Genomic DNA, 16,180 nt, shown 5'->3' with positions numbered 1-16,180 from the left:
AGAAACCAGCCCGTTTTTCAAATTTCGAACATCTCTGGGCTCTTTGGGATGGTCTAGTCCGAAGTGGAGATAACATCTTGCTCAGGGATGTTTTGGAGTCCATGCTGGCCACACCTGAGCTGATGGAATTTCACACGAGCATATGCAACGACATGGCCAAGAAGGGCAGGTCTGTATTTATTACGGCTCCTCACCCATTAGCGACTGGTAACTGCCCCGCCAATACAAAGGTTGGGGATGTGATCTTCCTCGTTGCGGGTGTTCCAATGCCCCTTGTCCTGCGCGAGGTTCCTGAAAGCGACAATTACCAGCTCATCGGGTTCGCTCTCATTGATGCCCTGATGTGGGGGCAAGGATGGGGAGACGTCGTCGAAGATGACTTACAGGAAATCGCCTTGTGCTGAACTACAAGGCACAAATGGCTCTGGCATTGATGGATCTCACGCGGTTCTCTTCAGTACTATATCTATTGTAATCCATCCTTACGTATATGTGTCAAGCGCGTCTAAATCCAAATATTAGGTAATGACATTTCAGCAAATTCAAATCCCGAAGGACGTGCTTTTCTCTTGGTTCTCATTGACTGCGCCGGAATGGGAAAGGCTGGCGACCATGACTATTGGGCTGGTTTTCGGCCACGCGACGAGTCATCATCGACGGCACAATCGCTAACTAACATAGTAACTAAGACACCCGGGTTCTCACGGCAAGAAATTACCGACGTCATCCCATGTGCTATAGTAACATATGTCATAATGAAAGCATTCTCTCTCATTTAATCTTTGATTCTTCGATAGACGTGCTAGAGATCCTCCATCACCTTGGCCATTTTCATACCGAAATCCTGAAAATGGGTGCAACCAGTCATTTCGTCGTCCAGAAACAGGACCATCCAGGCTCCTCTCACCAAGAGATCGATAATGAGCCAAACTGGGGCTCAGGCCACAACCATCGTGTCGGCTTCAAGAACAAAGACAATCGCGTGCCCGGCTACGTGGAAGAATCGAAGGGAAAGCTGGGTGCATATCACACGCGCGTTAGCAATGGAGAGCTCGTCAACTTTGAGGACATCATCAGAGCCCAAGAGAATCTGAGCCTCCGCCATCCGGAAAACCGGTCAGTTGGATGGCGGTATGTGCTGAACGTTACTGAGGAATGGGTCAAGTACGGACAGAAGTGGCCCGCGAATCTGGAAGCTGAGAAGAAAGCGAAGGAGAAGGAAGCCAAGGAGGGGAATGGAGAAGCCACAAATGGCAGCAGCCAGGACCAGAATGGCCATGATGAGACTCCGTCGGGTCAGAACGGACATCAAGATGAGGAAGGCCAAGAAAAGCCAGAAAACAAGTACTCCCATCACGAGCTTGCGCTTCTTCGGGGACTGGAACACGAGAGCGACTACATCAAGAAGCTTGAAACGAACGACGGAAAACGGGAGTCTCCTCAGAAAAGCCATCGAGAGCACATTGCAATAGACGAAGCCGACCAATTTACCCCTGACAACTGGCTCCCGCGAAGCCCCGAGCTGATTCGACTCACCGGCAAGCATCCCCTCAATGCCGAGCCTCAGCTCACAAAGCTATTTGACGCGGGCTTGATAACGCCGAATGAGCTGCACTACGTGAGGAACCACGGTCCCGTACCGCGCCTTCTGTGGGAATTCCACACCCTCGACGTGGAGAACGGCAGACTCGTCCTGACGATGGACCAGCTCAAGAACAACTTCGACACTGTCAACATCCCAGTCTATCTCGCCTGCGACGGCAACCGCCGAAAGGAACTCAATCTCATCCGTAAATCCAAGGGCTTCAACTGGGGCGCCGGCGGAGGAAGCTGCGCCTACTGGAAAGGTTCCCTCCTCCGAGACATCCTCCTCGCAGCCGGGACCCTCGACGAGCTCAGCGAAACGAAGCGGTACTGGGTCAACTTCGAAGGCGCAGACGAGCTAAGCGAAGGGAAATACGCCACCAGCATCCCCTTCGACTACGCCATGGACCCGATGAACGACGTCCTCCTCGCCTACGAGATGAACGACGTCCCCCTGCCCCCCGACCACGGCTACCCCGTCCGGCTCATCGTCCCGGGCTACGTCGGCGGCCGCAACGTCAAGTGGCTCAAGCGCATCTGGATCTCCGAGACGGAAAACGCCTCGCACTACCACATCTGGGACAACCGCGTGCTGCCGTCCTTCATCACCGACATGGAGAGCGCCCTCGCGGAGACCATGTTCCGGCACCCGAGCACCGCGTGCAACGAGCAGAACCTCAACTCGGTCATCGTGCGCCCTGAGCAGGGCGAGAGGATCAGCCTCGCGGACGCGCAAGGGGGAAAGGTGTACCGCGTCCAGGGGTTTGCGTACGACGGCGGCGGGCATGAGGTGCAGAAGGTGGAGGTGTCGCTGGACGGCGGGGAGACATGGTTGTACTGCATCCGCGAGTTTCCCGAGGCGCCAATCCGGCATGGGAAGAAGTTCTGGACGTGGCTACATTGGCATGTGGATGTGCCGCTGGCGCATCTGATCCAGGCGAGGGAGATCAAGGTGCGCTGCTTTAATGTGTTTAAGAACACGCAGCCCGAGAAGCCAGCATGGAATCTGATGGGGATGATGAATAACTGTTGGTACACGGTCAAGTCGGAGATTGTGGAGGCGGAGGAAGAAGGGGGTCCTGCTTGTGTGTTGTTCCGGCATCCTGTTGAGCCTGGGACGGGGGAGGGAGGGTGGATGAAGCCCAGTGTGGTAAACCAGGTAGAGGCGGCCAAGCGTGACAACGGGACGCCGCAGAAGCAGTTTACGAGGGAGGAGATTGAGAAGCATGACAAGGAGGATGATTGCTGGATTGTCGTGGATGGGAAGGTGTATGATGCAACGTCGGTTATGGCGTGGCATCCTGGAGGTAAGGCGCCGATTATGGCGCATGCTGGAAGGGTGCACCAGGAGGCGACGGAGGAGTTTGAGAGTATTCATGATGGGTTCGCCTATGAGAAGCTGAACGGTAAGATAAGTTTTGCACCGGCTTTTGGGGGGATACTGACGTTGCAGAATGCTTGCTCGGTGTTGTCACCGACAAGGCCAAGAACTTCATCAAGAAGAATGCCGAAAAGGCAGCGGCCGATAGAGCCAAGGACAACAGCAACGAGAAGCGGGCGCTGCAGAAGCACAAATGGATTCCTACCAAGCTTATCGACCGCAAAGCGCTCTCGGAGGACACATTCTCCTACACCTTTCAACTACCGGACCATCAGGCAGTTCTGGGACTGGGAACTTGCCAGCACGTCTTGATTGGGTTCCATCTGAAGGACAAGATGCTCGTGCGGTCTTACACGCCGACGCGTCCCATTCTACCAGCTGCGGATAACGCACCCAGCAAGGTAGCTGAGAAGAACGGGAATGGAGTCAAGAAGAACGGGAATGGAGTCAAGAAGCATGGCTCTGCAGACGGCGACGGCACCTTTGAGATGGTAGTCAAGACGTACTTCCCGACTGATAAGCAGCCCGGCGGAGCCATGTCCAACATCCTGCATTGCATGCCCATCGGAGGCGAGGTGGAGATTCGCGGGCCGACGGGTGAGATCACGTATGAGGGAAACGGTAGGTTTATCATTGACGGTGAGGAGCGCGTGTACCGGCAGGTATCTCTGGTGCTAGGCGGATCGGGCGTTACGCCTGGGTACTCCCTCGTTGCGAGAATCGTGGAGTCTGGTGATGACGAAACAGAAATTCGGGTCGTGGATGCGAACAAGACGGAGGACGATATACTTCTTCGAAAGGAGTTTGATGGTTTCGTGAAGCGGAGCGGTGGGAGACTGAAAGTCACGCATGTCTTGAGCCACCCCAGTGGTGAATGGGATGGCTTGAGCGGCCATGTTGACGGCAAAGTTCTTAGGAAGAACTTGTTCCCTCCGACAGATGATAGCGCGGTCTTCCTGTGCGGTCCACCAGCGATGATCCAAAAAGCTGCATTGCCGGCATTGAAAGGTGAGAAGCCACATCTCCAAGTGTGGTGTTGTACTAACTGGTCCCAGAATGGGGTTACGAGGAGGACGAGAATGTCTTTGGTTTCTAGTCTATTTCTCTTAAAACGTAGAATGCATTTACCCATCATGTCCTTTGGTCTATCCCTGCCATCTGCGATAAACGTCAAACTGCTGGTGCATCCTCTCCTCCTGTCCCGGGGTGAACTCCGTCGTGCTACGTCTCCAGTCAGCAAATCTCCCTCTCAACCGCTATCATCAGAACTTACCAAGTATCGTCAGAGTAATCCATAAAGTTATGAATCGGGTCCAACCCAGGCGCATCAGGGCACGAGTCCCTACCCACAGGACACCCCGAGCTCGCGCCCGCCTGCGCCGGCGTATCCGCCACCTGGTCGTTGATCCCGTCGCAGAACCGGCCATGGAACGTGTGAAACAGCCCAAACCAGTGCCCGACCTCGTGGATCGCAATGTGCCCCTTGTTCGGGACTACCGTCTCGTTCCCGGCGCTGCTGCGGGGGACCATGCCCGGCATGCTGTCGCCGTTGACCCAGCACCCGTCGAGGTAGAACTGCTGGCTGCCGTCCTGCACGACGCCCGCGAGGTTGCAGTACCCGCCGATGCCCTCGTTGAGGTCGCTGAAGAAGTAGACGTTGAGGGCGTCGTAGGCGCCGCGGCGCGTGGCGGTGCGCCAGGCGACGTAGGCGTCGTAGTCGGGGATGCCGATGCCCTCGTCGTCGTAGAAGCCCTTGCCGGCGACGTCGTCGACGACGCGCGAGACGTTGACGAGGTTGAGGGAGAAGCCGTGGCGGAGGTAGGTTGAGTGCAGGACTTCGAACTGGGCAGTGTGTTAGTGATGAGTGTTTCTGAGAAAAGTGGTGATGGCTTACCTGGGCATCGACGGTGGCGTCGCTGATTCTGTCCTGGTTGGCCTCGGTGCTGGCGACGTGGAAGTAGACGTCAACCTCCTTTGGCGCATCTTGCCGCTTGACATACGTCGGCAACGAGATCTGAGGGAGCTCGGCCGCGGCGAGGGTGTCGTCGTTGACGCATTGGAGTTTACCCAACGCCAGCGATGCGCCAAGCGTGAGGAGAGCGGTGGTGGCGCGAGGGAACATCATCTTGTCCAAAGGTTGAGCAGATTCTCACCGAAAGGCTGACCAGCAGAATACCTCGAAGCCATCACGGGGCCGTTTGTCACCGCCTATTTAAACAAGAGCAACCCGCCCAGCAATGATGGCACAAATAGCCAAGATAAACATGTCAACCCATGGGGCCATCGTGAACACGAGGGCTTGGGCTCTTGGCGGACTGCTTAAATCGCGAGAAACTCCACCGCGGGGGTGACGCTGGAAGCTCGGGGGAGCAAGGGTGTCGAGCGAACTGCCGGAACGAGAAAGGCTCCCGAGTCGACGCGCTTCGTATCGCGGGAGTGGACGATGATTAGATCAAAAAGCGTGCATATGGTGCTGTGTGTTGTTGAAAGGCGCAATTTAGACGGCAAGGAGACGAAAATAACCTTAACCAGCTTCCTGTTGGGGAATTGCTGTCGCGGGAATATCCCAGGTGCCAAGAAGTCATCATGTTAGCGGTCGGCAGAAGATCCCAGCCTTATAACTATGGATTAACCTGTGTGAGCTTCCGGGATGAATACGGCAGTGATAACAATCCACACGTACCGATCGGCGAACAGTGGGTTCGGCAGAGACCCGGCGCCGGACCCGGCCGCATCCCGGAACACTATGGAATCGGCTTCATGAAGCCCGGTTGCCCAGGCCTGAAATACGTACTACTCCATGATTCCAAAGAATCAAAAAATGAATTAGGCTAATGATACTGGTTGGTGCTGATCACAACATCAAACTCCCTCAGAGCTTCGACTTCTCCCTCCTCTGCCCATCCGCCTCACCCCCCGGCTCCGTACTACTCGTCTCCGCCTTCAAACTAACCGGATCGCCCAGCTGCGACGGGTTACCCGCCTCGTTGTTCTCCTCCGCAATCTGCTTCAGCCGCTTCTTCTCCTTATCCTGCACCGGGCTGCCGTCCGAGTTCTTCGCGCCGAGGACCCCGCCTTTCTTGTTGGAGGCTCCTCCCGAGCTCTTCTGCGCGCCTTGGTCGCCCTCCGTGGGCACCAGCTTCGACACCTCGGCCTTGAGCGAGACGGGGTCGCCGAGCTGCGAGGGGTTGCCGCCGGCGACGTGCTTGAGGCGCTCGGGTTGCTTTTGCTGCTGCGGTGCGTGTGAGTGGGAGGAATTGGAGGGGCTGGCGCCGAAGCGGTCGAGGAGGGAGAAGATTGGGCTTACAGGGGCCATTGTGTGTGTAATGCTTTTGTGCGAGTTTGCTTTTGTGGATGAGTTATCGTGTCGATGGAGATTCTCCGACCTCGCAGAGAGCTGGAATATGCTGATTTAAGGAGCATTCTCCGTGCTCCCCTAGTCGAAGCGCAGCCGTTGCAGAATCAATGGCGTTCTGGTGGTTCTTTGACGCCTTCATCTCAATGACGTGTATGACTTGGACCATACGTGACTTACAACCGACGCCGGCCGTGCTGGGGGAAACTACCGGACGATCCCGTCGCCGCCCTTTTCCACATTCCAGCAGTCAGAATTCGATTGCAAAAACGCATGTGAAACCCCAGATCGATCTACCCGTTCGTCTCTAGTCTTAGCCCTACATGCAGCCGATCGTCATCACTTGCATACCCATCGGCTTCTCGATGTCGGTAAAGAATTCTTTTCTAATGTATGTACTACTGCATTGAGGTATCTACCGCGCGCTCAATGCACGCAATGCTGAAAAAACCGATACAAACCAACAAACTCCGTCTTTAACCCGTAATGCCACCTGTAATCGCCAGCCCGTGAATTATACACATGTCTATCCGTGTGCCCATCGTGAATTACGCCCGCACCGCAGCCGCCTGGTGCTGCGCGGCGCTAGCAACAGCCTGCAGCGGCTCCAGCTCCTCCTCCATGTCCCGGTCCGTCTGCTCCACCGCCGCAACCTGCGCATTCACCCCCTCGCCGCCCGGAGCCGCCGCTGTCGACGTCGCGGTCGTGGTCGCAGCGCTCGCGGGCGTCTGCTCCGGCGAGCCCATCCCAATGACGTCGATCCACTTCCAAAACTGCACCTTGCCCTCGCTCCTGTCGAAGATGGCCTTGTCGTCCATCAGCCCGTCGTCCGGGCCGTTGTCGCCGTCCTCGTCGCCCGAGATGCCCATCTTGCCAGACCCCGTGCCGTCGACGAGGTCGCCGATCCACGTCCGCGCGACGGGCACGTTGTTCACGCGGAGAAGCTGCAGCTGCGCGCGCAGGTTCAGGCGCAGCGCGCGCTCGGGCTCCTCCGAGTTGAAGATCTTCTTGGTCAGCCATGGGAAGAGGATGCCGAAGTCGGACTGGGAGAGGTGCGCTGAGTTCTCGACGTAGAAGAAGTTGGGCTCGGGGAGGCGCACGCCGCTGCGGCGGAAGGTGGCGGGGGTGAGGACGTTGGAGGACGGCTCCGGGGAGAGGACGCGCGCGGTGACGTGGAGGTGGTCGGTCCACTTGTAGAAGGCGTCGGACTCGACGGCGAGGATGGCGGTGCCGCCGGGCGCGGCGGGCTTGTTGGCGTAAGCGGGCAGGGGCAGGTCGAAGAGGGCGGATGAGCCGGGGGCGAGAAGGGGGAAGCACCACATGTCGAGGAGCATGGTGACGTTCTTCTCGGTGACCTGCTTGCAGAGGGTGGAGTCGCGGCGCGGGGTGAAGAGGGGCTTGGGCACGTGTGCGAGGGCGGAGGACTCTGCGTAGTAGGTGGTCTTGAGGAACTGGACGATGGAGGCGGAGCCGAAGCTGTGGCCGCCGAAAAGGATGCAGCCGGGGTCGTGGACGTGGAGCTTGTTCTTGAAGGGGGTGAGGGATGGGGTGGACTTGTTGAGGTTGGACATGGCCATGCCAAGGTCGAGGTTGAGGGCGACGACGTGGATGAGGCCGAGCTCCCAGAGGCGGATGCGCAGCTGGTCCTCGCGGGCCTCATAGATCTCGGGGCGGGCGTCGTGGTCGAGGCGGACCCAGGGGACGACGCGGCGGGTGTTGCGGAGGAAGTACTGGTCCTGCTTGCCGGGGATGCGGACGAAGGAGGCGACGGCGCTGCCGTCGCGGTGTTCGGGGCAGATGACGACGATGCCGTGGGAGGCGAGGGAGCCGGCGAGGTGGGAGTACGTGTTGCGGTTGCCGCCGAGGCCGTGGGAGAAGATCATGGTCGGCCAGCGGCGGTTCGGGGTGTCTGGTTCGAGGATGTCGGCGTTCTTATGGACGGGGATCGTGGTGTAGTGAAGGTGTCGTGGGAGGAAGCTGTTGGAGGTTCTTGTCAGTTCAAATTGTAACCATGATTAAGACGGAAGGAAGACGTACGAGATCATGTCGGCCACCATTGGGCGGATGCCAATGAACTGGGTATACGCCGAGACATGCTGGCGCTGGGGCGAGGGCAGCCAGTTTATCCTCTTGCCGTTGGATTCAGGCACAGCTGGGTAGAAGACGCGGCACTGGACGGTGTGTATCTCGGTGGCCGTGTAGGGCGTCGGGCTGGGCGACTCGAGCTCGGAGACGGGCACCTCGATGTCAACGGTGCCGACCTTGTGCGGGCCGGTGTAGTCGGGGAAGGCCGGCACAGGGCTCAGGCGGGAGAAGAAGGAGGCGACCTTCTCGGCGGCCGTCGGGGGCGCTTGCGCAGCGGGCGACATCTCTGCGTGGCGTTCTGCTCTGCTTCTGCAGTCGTGCTGCTGGCTGTGTGTTTTGACGAGTTCACGGGCAGGATTGGTCGTGGGTTTTCTGGTCTGGTGATATGATGCTGCGGTGCGCAAAAGGTTGAGAGGATGAAATCGTAGCGCAAGCCCGAGGATGGGAGGAAAAATAAAAAAGAAGGGACCGGATCGGATCGGCTGTAGTCGTGAGGACGTGATCGCGTTATGCCCTTTACAAGCTTCTTGCGGTCGGATATGCGAGTGTCGCGATGGTGTTTTAAACCAATGTTTCCGCCGATCCAAGGTGGTCTGTCGCTCAATGCGGGTTCAATGCGACGGGATGGAAGCAGGGAAAATGTCGCCAGCAAGGTAAGATGCGGAATGCAAGCAAGGGAGAGACAGTTTCTCTTCGTCAGCGGAGCCACTACCGAAAGACTTGTTGCTGCGGTAGGCCAATCTAATCAATTGGAGCCCAGTCCGGTGCGCTATGGCGTGCCGCCAGCCAGGATGTCGGTAACTCTGCTGTGATGACGGACAGGGGTGTTGAGGCGTTGGTGTTGTGTCGAAGCTACTGCAAGCAAGCTGTGACCGGCGATATCCGACCTTTGGACACTTGTTCGCAGGTAATATGCAATTAAGAATGATTCAGAATCATCAACAACGAGGCGACAACGTGGCCGTGTGGAAGACCGTAGAATGGAAGCAGGGCGAATTAGTCGACAGAAACGCAGTGCTCGGATGGGATTTCGAAACCCGATTGCAATTAGCTCGGCGCGGGTTTCCCTGCTGGCAGCCTCAAAAAACTCCAACAAGCCAAGTCAGCAGTTCCTTGTCAATTGCGTTGAAGGAGCAGAAGCAGAGGCCAGAGTCCAGACAGAGTTCTGGGTGGGATGTCGCGAGACCGCACGAACACCTCCATCTCGCCCTTTTATGAGTGTTGGCCACCAATAATTTGACCACGGTAAAAGGCCAAAGGCAAAAAAAAAGAGTAGCTTCCTTTTCTTGACAACCAATCATGGTTGCTAATCCAGGCTGTCGTGTGGCCATTTGCCAGAGCTGGAAACGTCATCTACGCGTATGAGTCGTGCGGGCTGTTGGCCATTGTGTCTGGCGGCTAAAAATCTTTTTTGCTGCCTCGGTCAACGAAAACGGTATAGAGGCTGAAAATGGCACCGACGGTAATAAGGCGAGGCTTGGTCTCAGCTCCGGTCCTGATGCTGCCGCTGGTCGAGCCATATGTACCTCAAGTCTTTTTCATCCACCGACGGACAGCCCGAGATGCTCAAGAGCGTCAGGAACAGGAATCCGATTGGAAGTGGAACGCGACGGCGGCTGCTCCGGATTCCTGGGCCGCTGCAACACAACGTGACGAGATCAAGACCATCGAAAAGGGCAGGGCGACGCAACTGACAAGCTGTCACGACGAAACCCCCTTTTTCACCATGGTCTTTGCGTTCGTCAGCGCATGAACCATTCTCAACGTCTCCAAACTGTGACGCCAGCCGCATAGACTCGGGACATGCAGAAGAAAACCGCCCTACTTCGTCGACGGGGCCGATGTCTTATCGTTATCTCGATCTCGATCAGCTTAGGGCGTACTCCACGAAGGGCGTTGCAGAAGACAGCTGCTGCCCCAGGGACGCTCCTTGTCACGATGAAGAACGATTGACGAAATGGAAGCGGCCCAGACCCCATCTTCGTTCCCGACGGCCTGTCTGTTTGGTGGAGATGTTCGTTGGCAAAAATAACGAGGTGAGCAGGGAATAACGTCATTGTCGGCCCTGGACAACGCCGATGCCGCCCCCACCAGTCCAGGAACCTTACGTCAGACAAAGCGTGGCGATTGGCTGTAAAAGGTCTTCGCTTCGGTCCGGACCCGCTCACTGCATTTGGACGTGACCCACTTCCATCCGCTGGTTCCTTATGTAATCAAAAAGGTCCACGCTAGACTCCTTTGGGGAGGACTCCACTGCCAAGCTCTCATTCGCTCTCGCTTTCCTTCATCAACACCTTCGAACAGCTGCCAATCTCACGACTTCAAGCATCGTCACGTATGAGCAATCAGACCAAGTGGATTAAACAATCTCAGTATTTTTACTTTTCTGTTGACTACGAAGTTCTTCAAGCTCAGGCAGACACGCCCTTGAGCAGGCTCTCCTTGCGCTTCTGCAGGATGTAGTAGTACCGTCCCATGTCGATGGGCTTGTTGGGCTCCTGGTCGCCCTCATATGTGCCCTGTCCGTGTCCATCAAAGTGAACCTTCCAGGCTGTTGGGTATAGTTAGTATCAACTTCATCAGGATGATGTGTCAAGCGACACTTACTGCTGGCATCAAAGCCGAGGTACGACCAGCTGTCGTTGAGGTACGCTCTTTCCGTGCCGACCTGGATCGTCTTGACCTTGCCCATCTCACCCGGCGCAGGCCGCAGCTGTCTGAGGTCCGCGACGAGCTTGACGAGGCCGGTGACAAAGGCTCGCGCAACGTCCTGGCCGACGCACTCGTGCTGACCGTAGCTGAAGGGCTTGATGTGGTCCGTCGAGCGCTTCGCGTCGAACTTGTCCGCGTTGGGGACCTCCTTGGGGTTCCGGCCGGCGGCACCCTTGAAAGACAATGGTTAGCAAATTCGAATTTCAACACACATTCAGACCGCGGAAACCTTACCAGGAGCATGACGACAGCATTCCCGGGCTCGACCTTCTGGCCGTCGATGTCGTCCTTGACCGTCGCGATACGCACGTTGCGCTGGCCGCTCGTGAGACGCATCGCCTCGTTGACGTAGGCATGGAGCCCTGCCTCGTCGTTCTTCTGCGCGAGCCCCTGCACCTCACCCCAGATGGACTTGTTCTCGGGGCGGAGGAAATACTCCATAACCTCGTAGAACTGCACTAGATCAGCCATTGCCACCTCATCGTATCTGCAGCGTAGAAAAAGCACTTACCGTGGTGACAGGAACACCGATACCGCCAAACGCGGTCAACCAGACGTTATCGGTCACCTTTTCAGGAGAGCCGCCCTGGTTGAGAAGCTCCTCGACCAACTTGTACCCACAAGATCGCAGAGAGTCCTTCTTGATGTGCGTCTTGCGGGACGCAACCTCGTTAATCGCCGAGATGAAACCCAAGTTGAGACCGCGTCCTCTAGACACCTCGTCAACCAGCTTGCGCGTCGAATCGGTAATGACCTTGGCACTCTCCGCAGCGCGGCGGCGGCGGTTCCACGCCTGGCCGGGATCGTTGTTGTTCACGCCCCAGATGCGGATGTTCAGCAGGTGGCGGTACAGGTCCGTCGCGCTGAGCGTGCCGCCGGGGTTCTCCTCGTGGCGCAGGTCAAAGTAGAACAGGTCCGCCAGCAGCTGCGCGTTCAGCGGGATTGCCACGTCGCGGATGATGTCCATCTGGCACAGCCCCTCCTTGAGCTTGAACGTCTCCTTCTCGATGAGCTGCCGGCCCACGCGCTCGATGAACTGGTGCACGGCATTATGCAGGTTCGGCACCTTCTTCATCGCGTTGACAAAGTTGACCTTCTCCTGCTTGTTCGTGCTGCCGTCGCCCGCGAGCATGAACCAGCTGATGTCCTTCTTGGTGTCAGTGTAGAGCGCGTTGAGCGGCGTGAGCCACGGCACGACGAACTTGTCCGGGCTGCCGAGCACGCGCTTGATGCCCTCGCTCGAGGCGACGACGACGGGCTTCGGCGGGGCCTTGGGGTCGTCGAGGGTGAACTGGTTGAAGGTGCCGATCTCGCGCGCGATGCGCTCGTTTGCCTTCTTGGTGTACATGGGCTGCATGACGGCGATAGAGTTGAACGGGAACCAGCCCGGCAGGCCGCGCTGGATCAGCTTGTAGAGCATCGATCCGCCGAGGGTCTTGTAGTCCTGTTGGACCTCGTTGTAGCCCCAGGCTGTGAGGTTGGAGACGGTGTAGTCGATCGTGTTGAACCTGTCGGAGCGCACGAGCGTCACGGCATCCGAGAGCACGGCGCGGCCCACGGAGTAGGTCGGGCAGATACCGCTGCCGGTGTTGCGGACGGGCTTGATGTCCTCGATCATCAGACCGGGGTACAGCTCCACCATGTCGGGATCAGTGTACAGCTTCTCGAGCAGAGTGGCAATCTCCTCGTTCGAGTTGATGTCCTTGAAGGTGTCGTGCCTCTTTAGACCAAAAAAGTCACGGAATTCGTTGAGCGACGCAACCTGCCACGCGCGCGCCTGCTTGATGCCCATGATCTCGACAATCTTGAGCGCCTTCGGGACCATGCGCGCACCAAACGTGCCCGCCGGGTCCTCCATCGCCTCCTTGAGCACGCGCACTAGATCCTCGTCCCTGAACTTCCCGTCCTCACCGCGCTGCAGGTCGTCGAACGTGCGCTTGCTCGGGTCCTTGTCGATGCCCATCTCGAACTTCATCAGCGCGGCGCCGAGCTCCTCCATGCCGACGTTCTGCAAATCCTCAGGCTTGCGGCCCGGGAACAGCTTCGCGAAGAAGCCGTCGATCCAGCGCTCGTCCTTCTTGGAGATGCACGAGTGGAAGCGGTACAGCAGGTTGAACTCGACGCTGACCTGGTTGCCGACGCCGCGCGGCACGCCCTCGCCGTCGAACTGCTTGCCGATCTCGACGCGCGGGTCGAGCGTCCAGTCGCTCTTGGAGTGGTGCGTGTTGGTGATGGCGCGCAGGTAGTCGTGCAGGCAGATGTTGATGTACAGCCCGCCGGTGACGAGCCGCGCGACGTTGAAGAGGTCGTGGTCCTGCTTGGCCACGGCCTTGGCCTGGTCCTCCGGGGCGGCGTCCTTGGCGGTCTGGAGCGTGAAGCGGCCGTTCTCGTTGATCTTGAGGAGGATGTCGGCGACGTAGTTGTGGAAGCGGCTGTAGAGCACGAGCATGACGTTGACGCCCGCGGGCTGGCCGAGAAGACGCTTCTCGTGAAAGGTGTCGGGCTTGAGCTTGCCCTCCTTCATGGTGCGGATCTCGAGCTGGTCCTTGAAGGAGGAGCCGTACAGCGGCGCGAGGTCGAGGTACGAGGACGTGTCGGACTTGTTGAGGTCGTGGCGGTTGGTGCGGAAGATGTCGTGGATGATGATGGAGGCGTGGTAGAAGAGCATCGAGGAGATGCCGGCGGGGTTCTCGGTGAACTTCTTGTCGTCGCGCGCCATGAGGAGGTCGAAGAGCAGGCCTGGGTCGGGCTTGACGCCGGCGAGCCGCTTCTCGGTCTTGACCGTCTTCGCGTAGGGGGTGCCGGCCGCGCCGAGGTTGGGCTCGAGGATGTTGTTGTAGCTGCCATCGGGCATCCTGTAGTTGTGCAGGCCGTCCGGCGGCGTCGGCAGGTGCTCGCGCAGGGTGATGTTGGGGAAGTCTGGGGCCTTGAAGGTGATGTGGCTTTCCTCGGGAGACTGGGGGGCTTTGCCCTGGGCTGCGAGGTCGGCCTGCTCTTTGGCGAGCTGTTCCTTGGTCTTGACGACCTCGTACTTGACATCGCCGCCGACGTAGCTCAGGGGAGGATGTTGGAGGTTTCCCCACAGCGTGTCGATGAGCTTATTGGTGAGCTGTACTCTGGTATTTGACCCGGACGGAAGAGAGGTCAAAATGCCAATCAAGGCCTCGGTGGTTCTACTCGGTGGTTAGAACTCTTGTCAGCGGTGATTTGATTCCAGACTTACCCCTTCTTGTCATCAAGAGGCTCGCCCTTCTGGAGAAGCTGCTGGATGAGAGCGGTAAGCTCCAAGGGGTTGAGCTGGCCGTGGGCACCGCCCAGGTCCTTGATGATGTCCATGGCGACCTTCTTGGGGTCAGCGAAGAAGTTGTTAGACCCCTTGCGCTCGTCCCCGTAGGACTCGCCGGCCTGGAACTTTGTGTTGAACGCCATGATTCTGCCCAATGCTTAGTGTAAGGGCAAATTACAGGGCTAGAAAGGATGTGAGAAGAGATATCTGGCCCGGGATCACCTTTCCATCGCCGCCCTCATACCTCACTTATACCAAACCCATTCTCAACCGAATCTCTCATCTCCCTCGACGCTCGGCGGGGCAACACAACAACATTATCCCCTCACCTCCTCGTCTGCACTTTGGTGGCGTCTCGCTCAACCGCGTTGAACATGGATCTACGCGCTCGCAACCCCGTTTCGGTTCATCACTGCCCGCGTTCCACGAGATGAGCGGCCCAGAGAGACACGACCCAACCTCGAAAATGTAGCTCCTGGCCGAAAACGCGCTCGAAATGCGGTGAAAGAGCTGTCCCCGAGACATTGCAGGAAGTTTGACTGGCTCTCCTTCCATCGCCCTCGGGTGACGATCAACGGCAACCGGAGACATGCAGAAAGCCACGACGGGGCGGGGTATGCAGCAAAGTTCTTGCCAAGAGGCAGAAGAGAATTGGACAGGATGGAGGCATGTACGGCGTTGGGGTACGGAGCGGAATGAAGGGGAAACGGAAGGGATGCCAGCCGAGAAGTGACATTGGACTCAGCCGCACCAAGCCGGCCGAGAAGGTACAGGTTTGGACCGAGGTGCGTCTACGGTCGAGATCTGCGTCCTCCCACACTCACGCAACCGGCTCCCGTCCCAAACGGCCCGCACCGTCTGCAGGCACTCCGATTCCCTAAGGCTCAGACATGCTTTAAGATGAGCGGTGCCCCGGAGCTAGCCTAACGTCGTGGCGAAGGGGTGGTCAGCATCCAATTGACAATGTCGAGATGGTGACGTCTTCCGCAACTCTACCCCGGGACTATTGTCAGATCATCAAGATAGGCCGCGATGTTTTCAGCTCTTCCTTAGCTACATTAGTGCCCCTAGACAGCTTTCGTCACCTTGCTCTGGCATCTGTAACTTTCTCCTGTGTCTTGGACGATTGAGGGGTTTTCCCAGCTAGCTTCAGCCATGTCGTGAAACAGCGGCTACGATGTCTTGCATGCTGAGAATGGTCATCACGGCTTGCCTGATTGGCAGAAGCCGCGGCGGGGTCCCCGACGGGAACCTCAAATGCCGCTGACCGCCTGTCTAGGCATGCTGCATAGCGGGACGGTTCCAAGACATTTTCATGTGCTATGTTTTCCTTGCTCAACGCGGGCCGGCTTACACTTTTCTAATGTCTGAGACACAGAGCTATCTTCCCCGCGCTGAGCGGCTGTTGACTCGCCCTGCGTACAATGCGTACAGGTGATCGGCGGAAGGCTGCAGCATATATCCAGATTGAGTTACAAGAGTAGAGAAGCTGAGACAAGCATGTACGAAATAGTCGATAAAAAGCTCTTGTATCCAGCTTGGTGTATCAGAACGGTAGAGCTTGTGGCTTGATATGGTAACGAGCTTTCTGACAGCTCACACATTTTCCCCTTTCCCCTCCGGACCGGACCTCGGCGCGGAGGCTGGGTCTCAGACATTTTATTCCTAGCATCATATACACCAGCGTTGAAAACGTCGTCCTGCCTATCACTTAGTGTTCAGAGTTGATTACACGACATGCGGGTGACTCGGGTTATCGTGGACTGGCCGACCAAGC

The 16,180-nt window shown here is 57.6% G+C and overlaps 5 protein-coding genes across 5 annotated transcripts; 1 reads left to right on the top strand and 4 right to left on the bottom strand.

The window, feature by feature from the left end:
- Window positions 1–850: 850 nt before the first annotated feature.
- NIA1 (Nitrate reductase [NADH] 1) lies at window positions 851–4,061 on the top strand (the record flags this gene model as incomplete). The annotated part of the gene is made up of 3 exons (XM_036637508.1): window positions 851–2,990; window positions 3,038–3,973; window positions 4,021–4,061. 3 exons carry the CDS (start codon window positions 851–853, stop codon window positions 4,059–4,061), a joined length of 3,117 nt encoding a protein of 1,038 aa, XP_036498224.1.
- Window positions 4,062–4,110: 49 nt separating this feature from the next.
- Window positions 4,111–5,090, bottom strand: CGCS363_v005658 (Extracellular metalloprotease; the record flags this gene model as incomplete). Its single annotated transcript, XM_036637507.1, has 3 exons — window positions 4,111–4,186; window positions 4,239–4,807; window positions 4,860–5,090. 3 exons carry the CDS (start codon window positions 5,088–5,090, stop codon window positions 4,111–4,113), a joined length of 876 nt encoding a protein of 291 aa, XP_036498223.1.
- A 747-nt stretch (window positions 5,091–5,837) lies between these two features.
- Window positions 5,838–6,281, bottom strand: CGCS363_v005657 (uncharacterized protein; the record flags this gene model as incomplete). Its single annotated transcript, XM_036637506.1, has 1 exon — window positions 5,838–6,281. One exon carries the CDS (start codon window positions 6,279–6,281, stop codon window positions 5,838–5,840), a length of 444 nt encoding a protein of 147 aa, XP_036498658.1.
- A 587-nt stretch (window positions 6,282–6,868) lies between these two features.
- plg7 (putative phospholipase A2) lies at window positions 6,869–8,689 on the bottom strand (the record flags this gene model as incomplete). The annotated part of the gene is made up of 2 exons (XM_036637505.1): window positions 6,869–8,297; window positions 8,358–8,689. The coding sequence occupies 2 exons, from the start codon at window positions 8,687–8,689 to the stop codon at window positions 6,869–6,871; spliced, it is 1,761 nt and encodes a 586-aa protein (XP_036498657.1).
- Window positions 8,690–10,816: 2,127 nt separating this feature from the next.
- On the bottom strand, window positions 10,817–14,546 carry ppoA (Psi-producing oxygenase A; the record flags this gene model as incomplete). Its single annotated transcript, XM_036637504.1, has 5 exons — window positions 10,817–10,956; window positions 11,013–11,289; window positions 11,352–11,570; window positions 11,629–14,290; window positions 14,341–14,546. 5 exons carry the CDS (start codon window positions 14,544–14,546, stop codon window positions 10,817–10,819), a joined length of 3,504 nt encoding a protein of 1,167 aa, XP_036498656.1.
- Between the last annotated feature and the right edge of the window lie 1,634 nt (window positions 14,547–16,180).

This window comes from Colletotrichum siamense, assembly GCF_013390195.1.
Source record: "Colletotrichum siamense strain Cg363 chromosome Unknown KSG_Cg363_contig03, whole genome shotgun sequence".
NCBI lineage: Eukaryota > Fungi > Ascomycota > Sordariomycetes > Glomerellales > Glomerellaceae > Colletotrichum > Colletotrichum siamense.
Note: the sequence above shows the minus strand (reverse complement) of the source record. Positions and strands in the feature narration are given on the sequence as shown.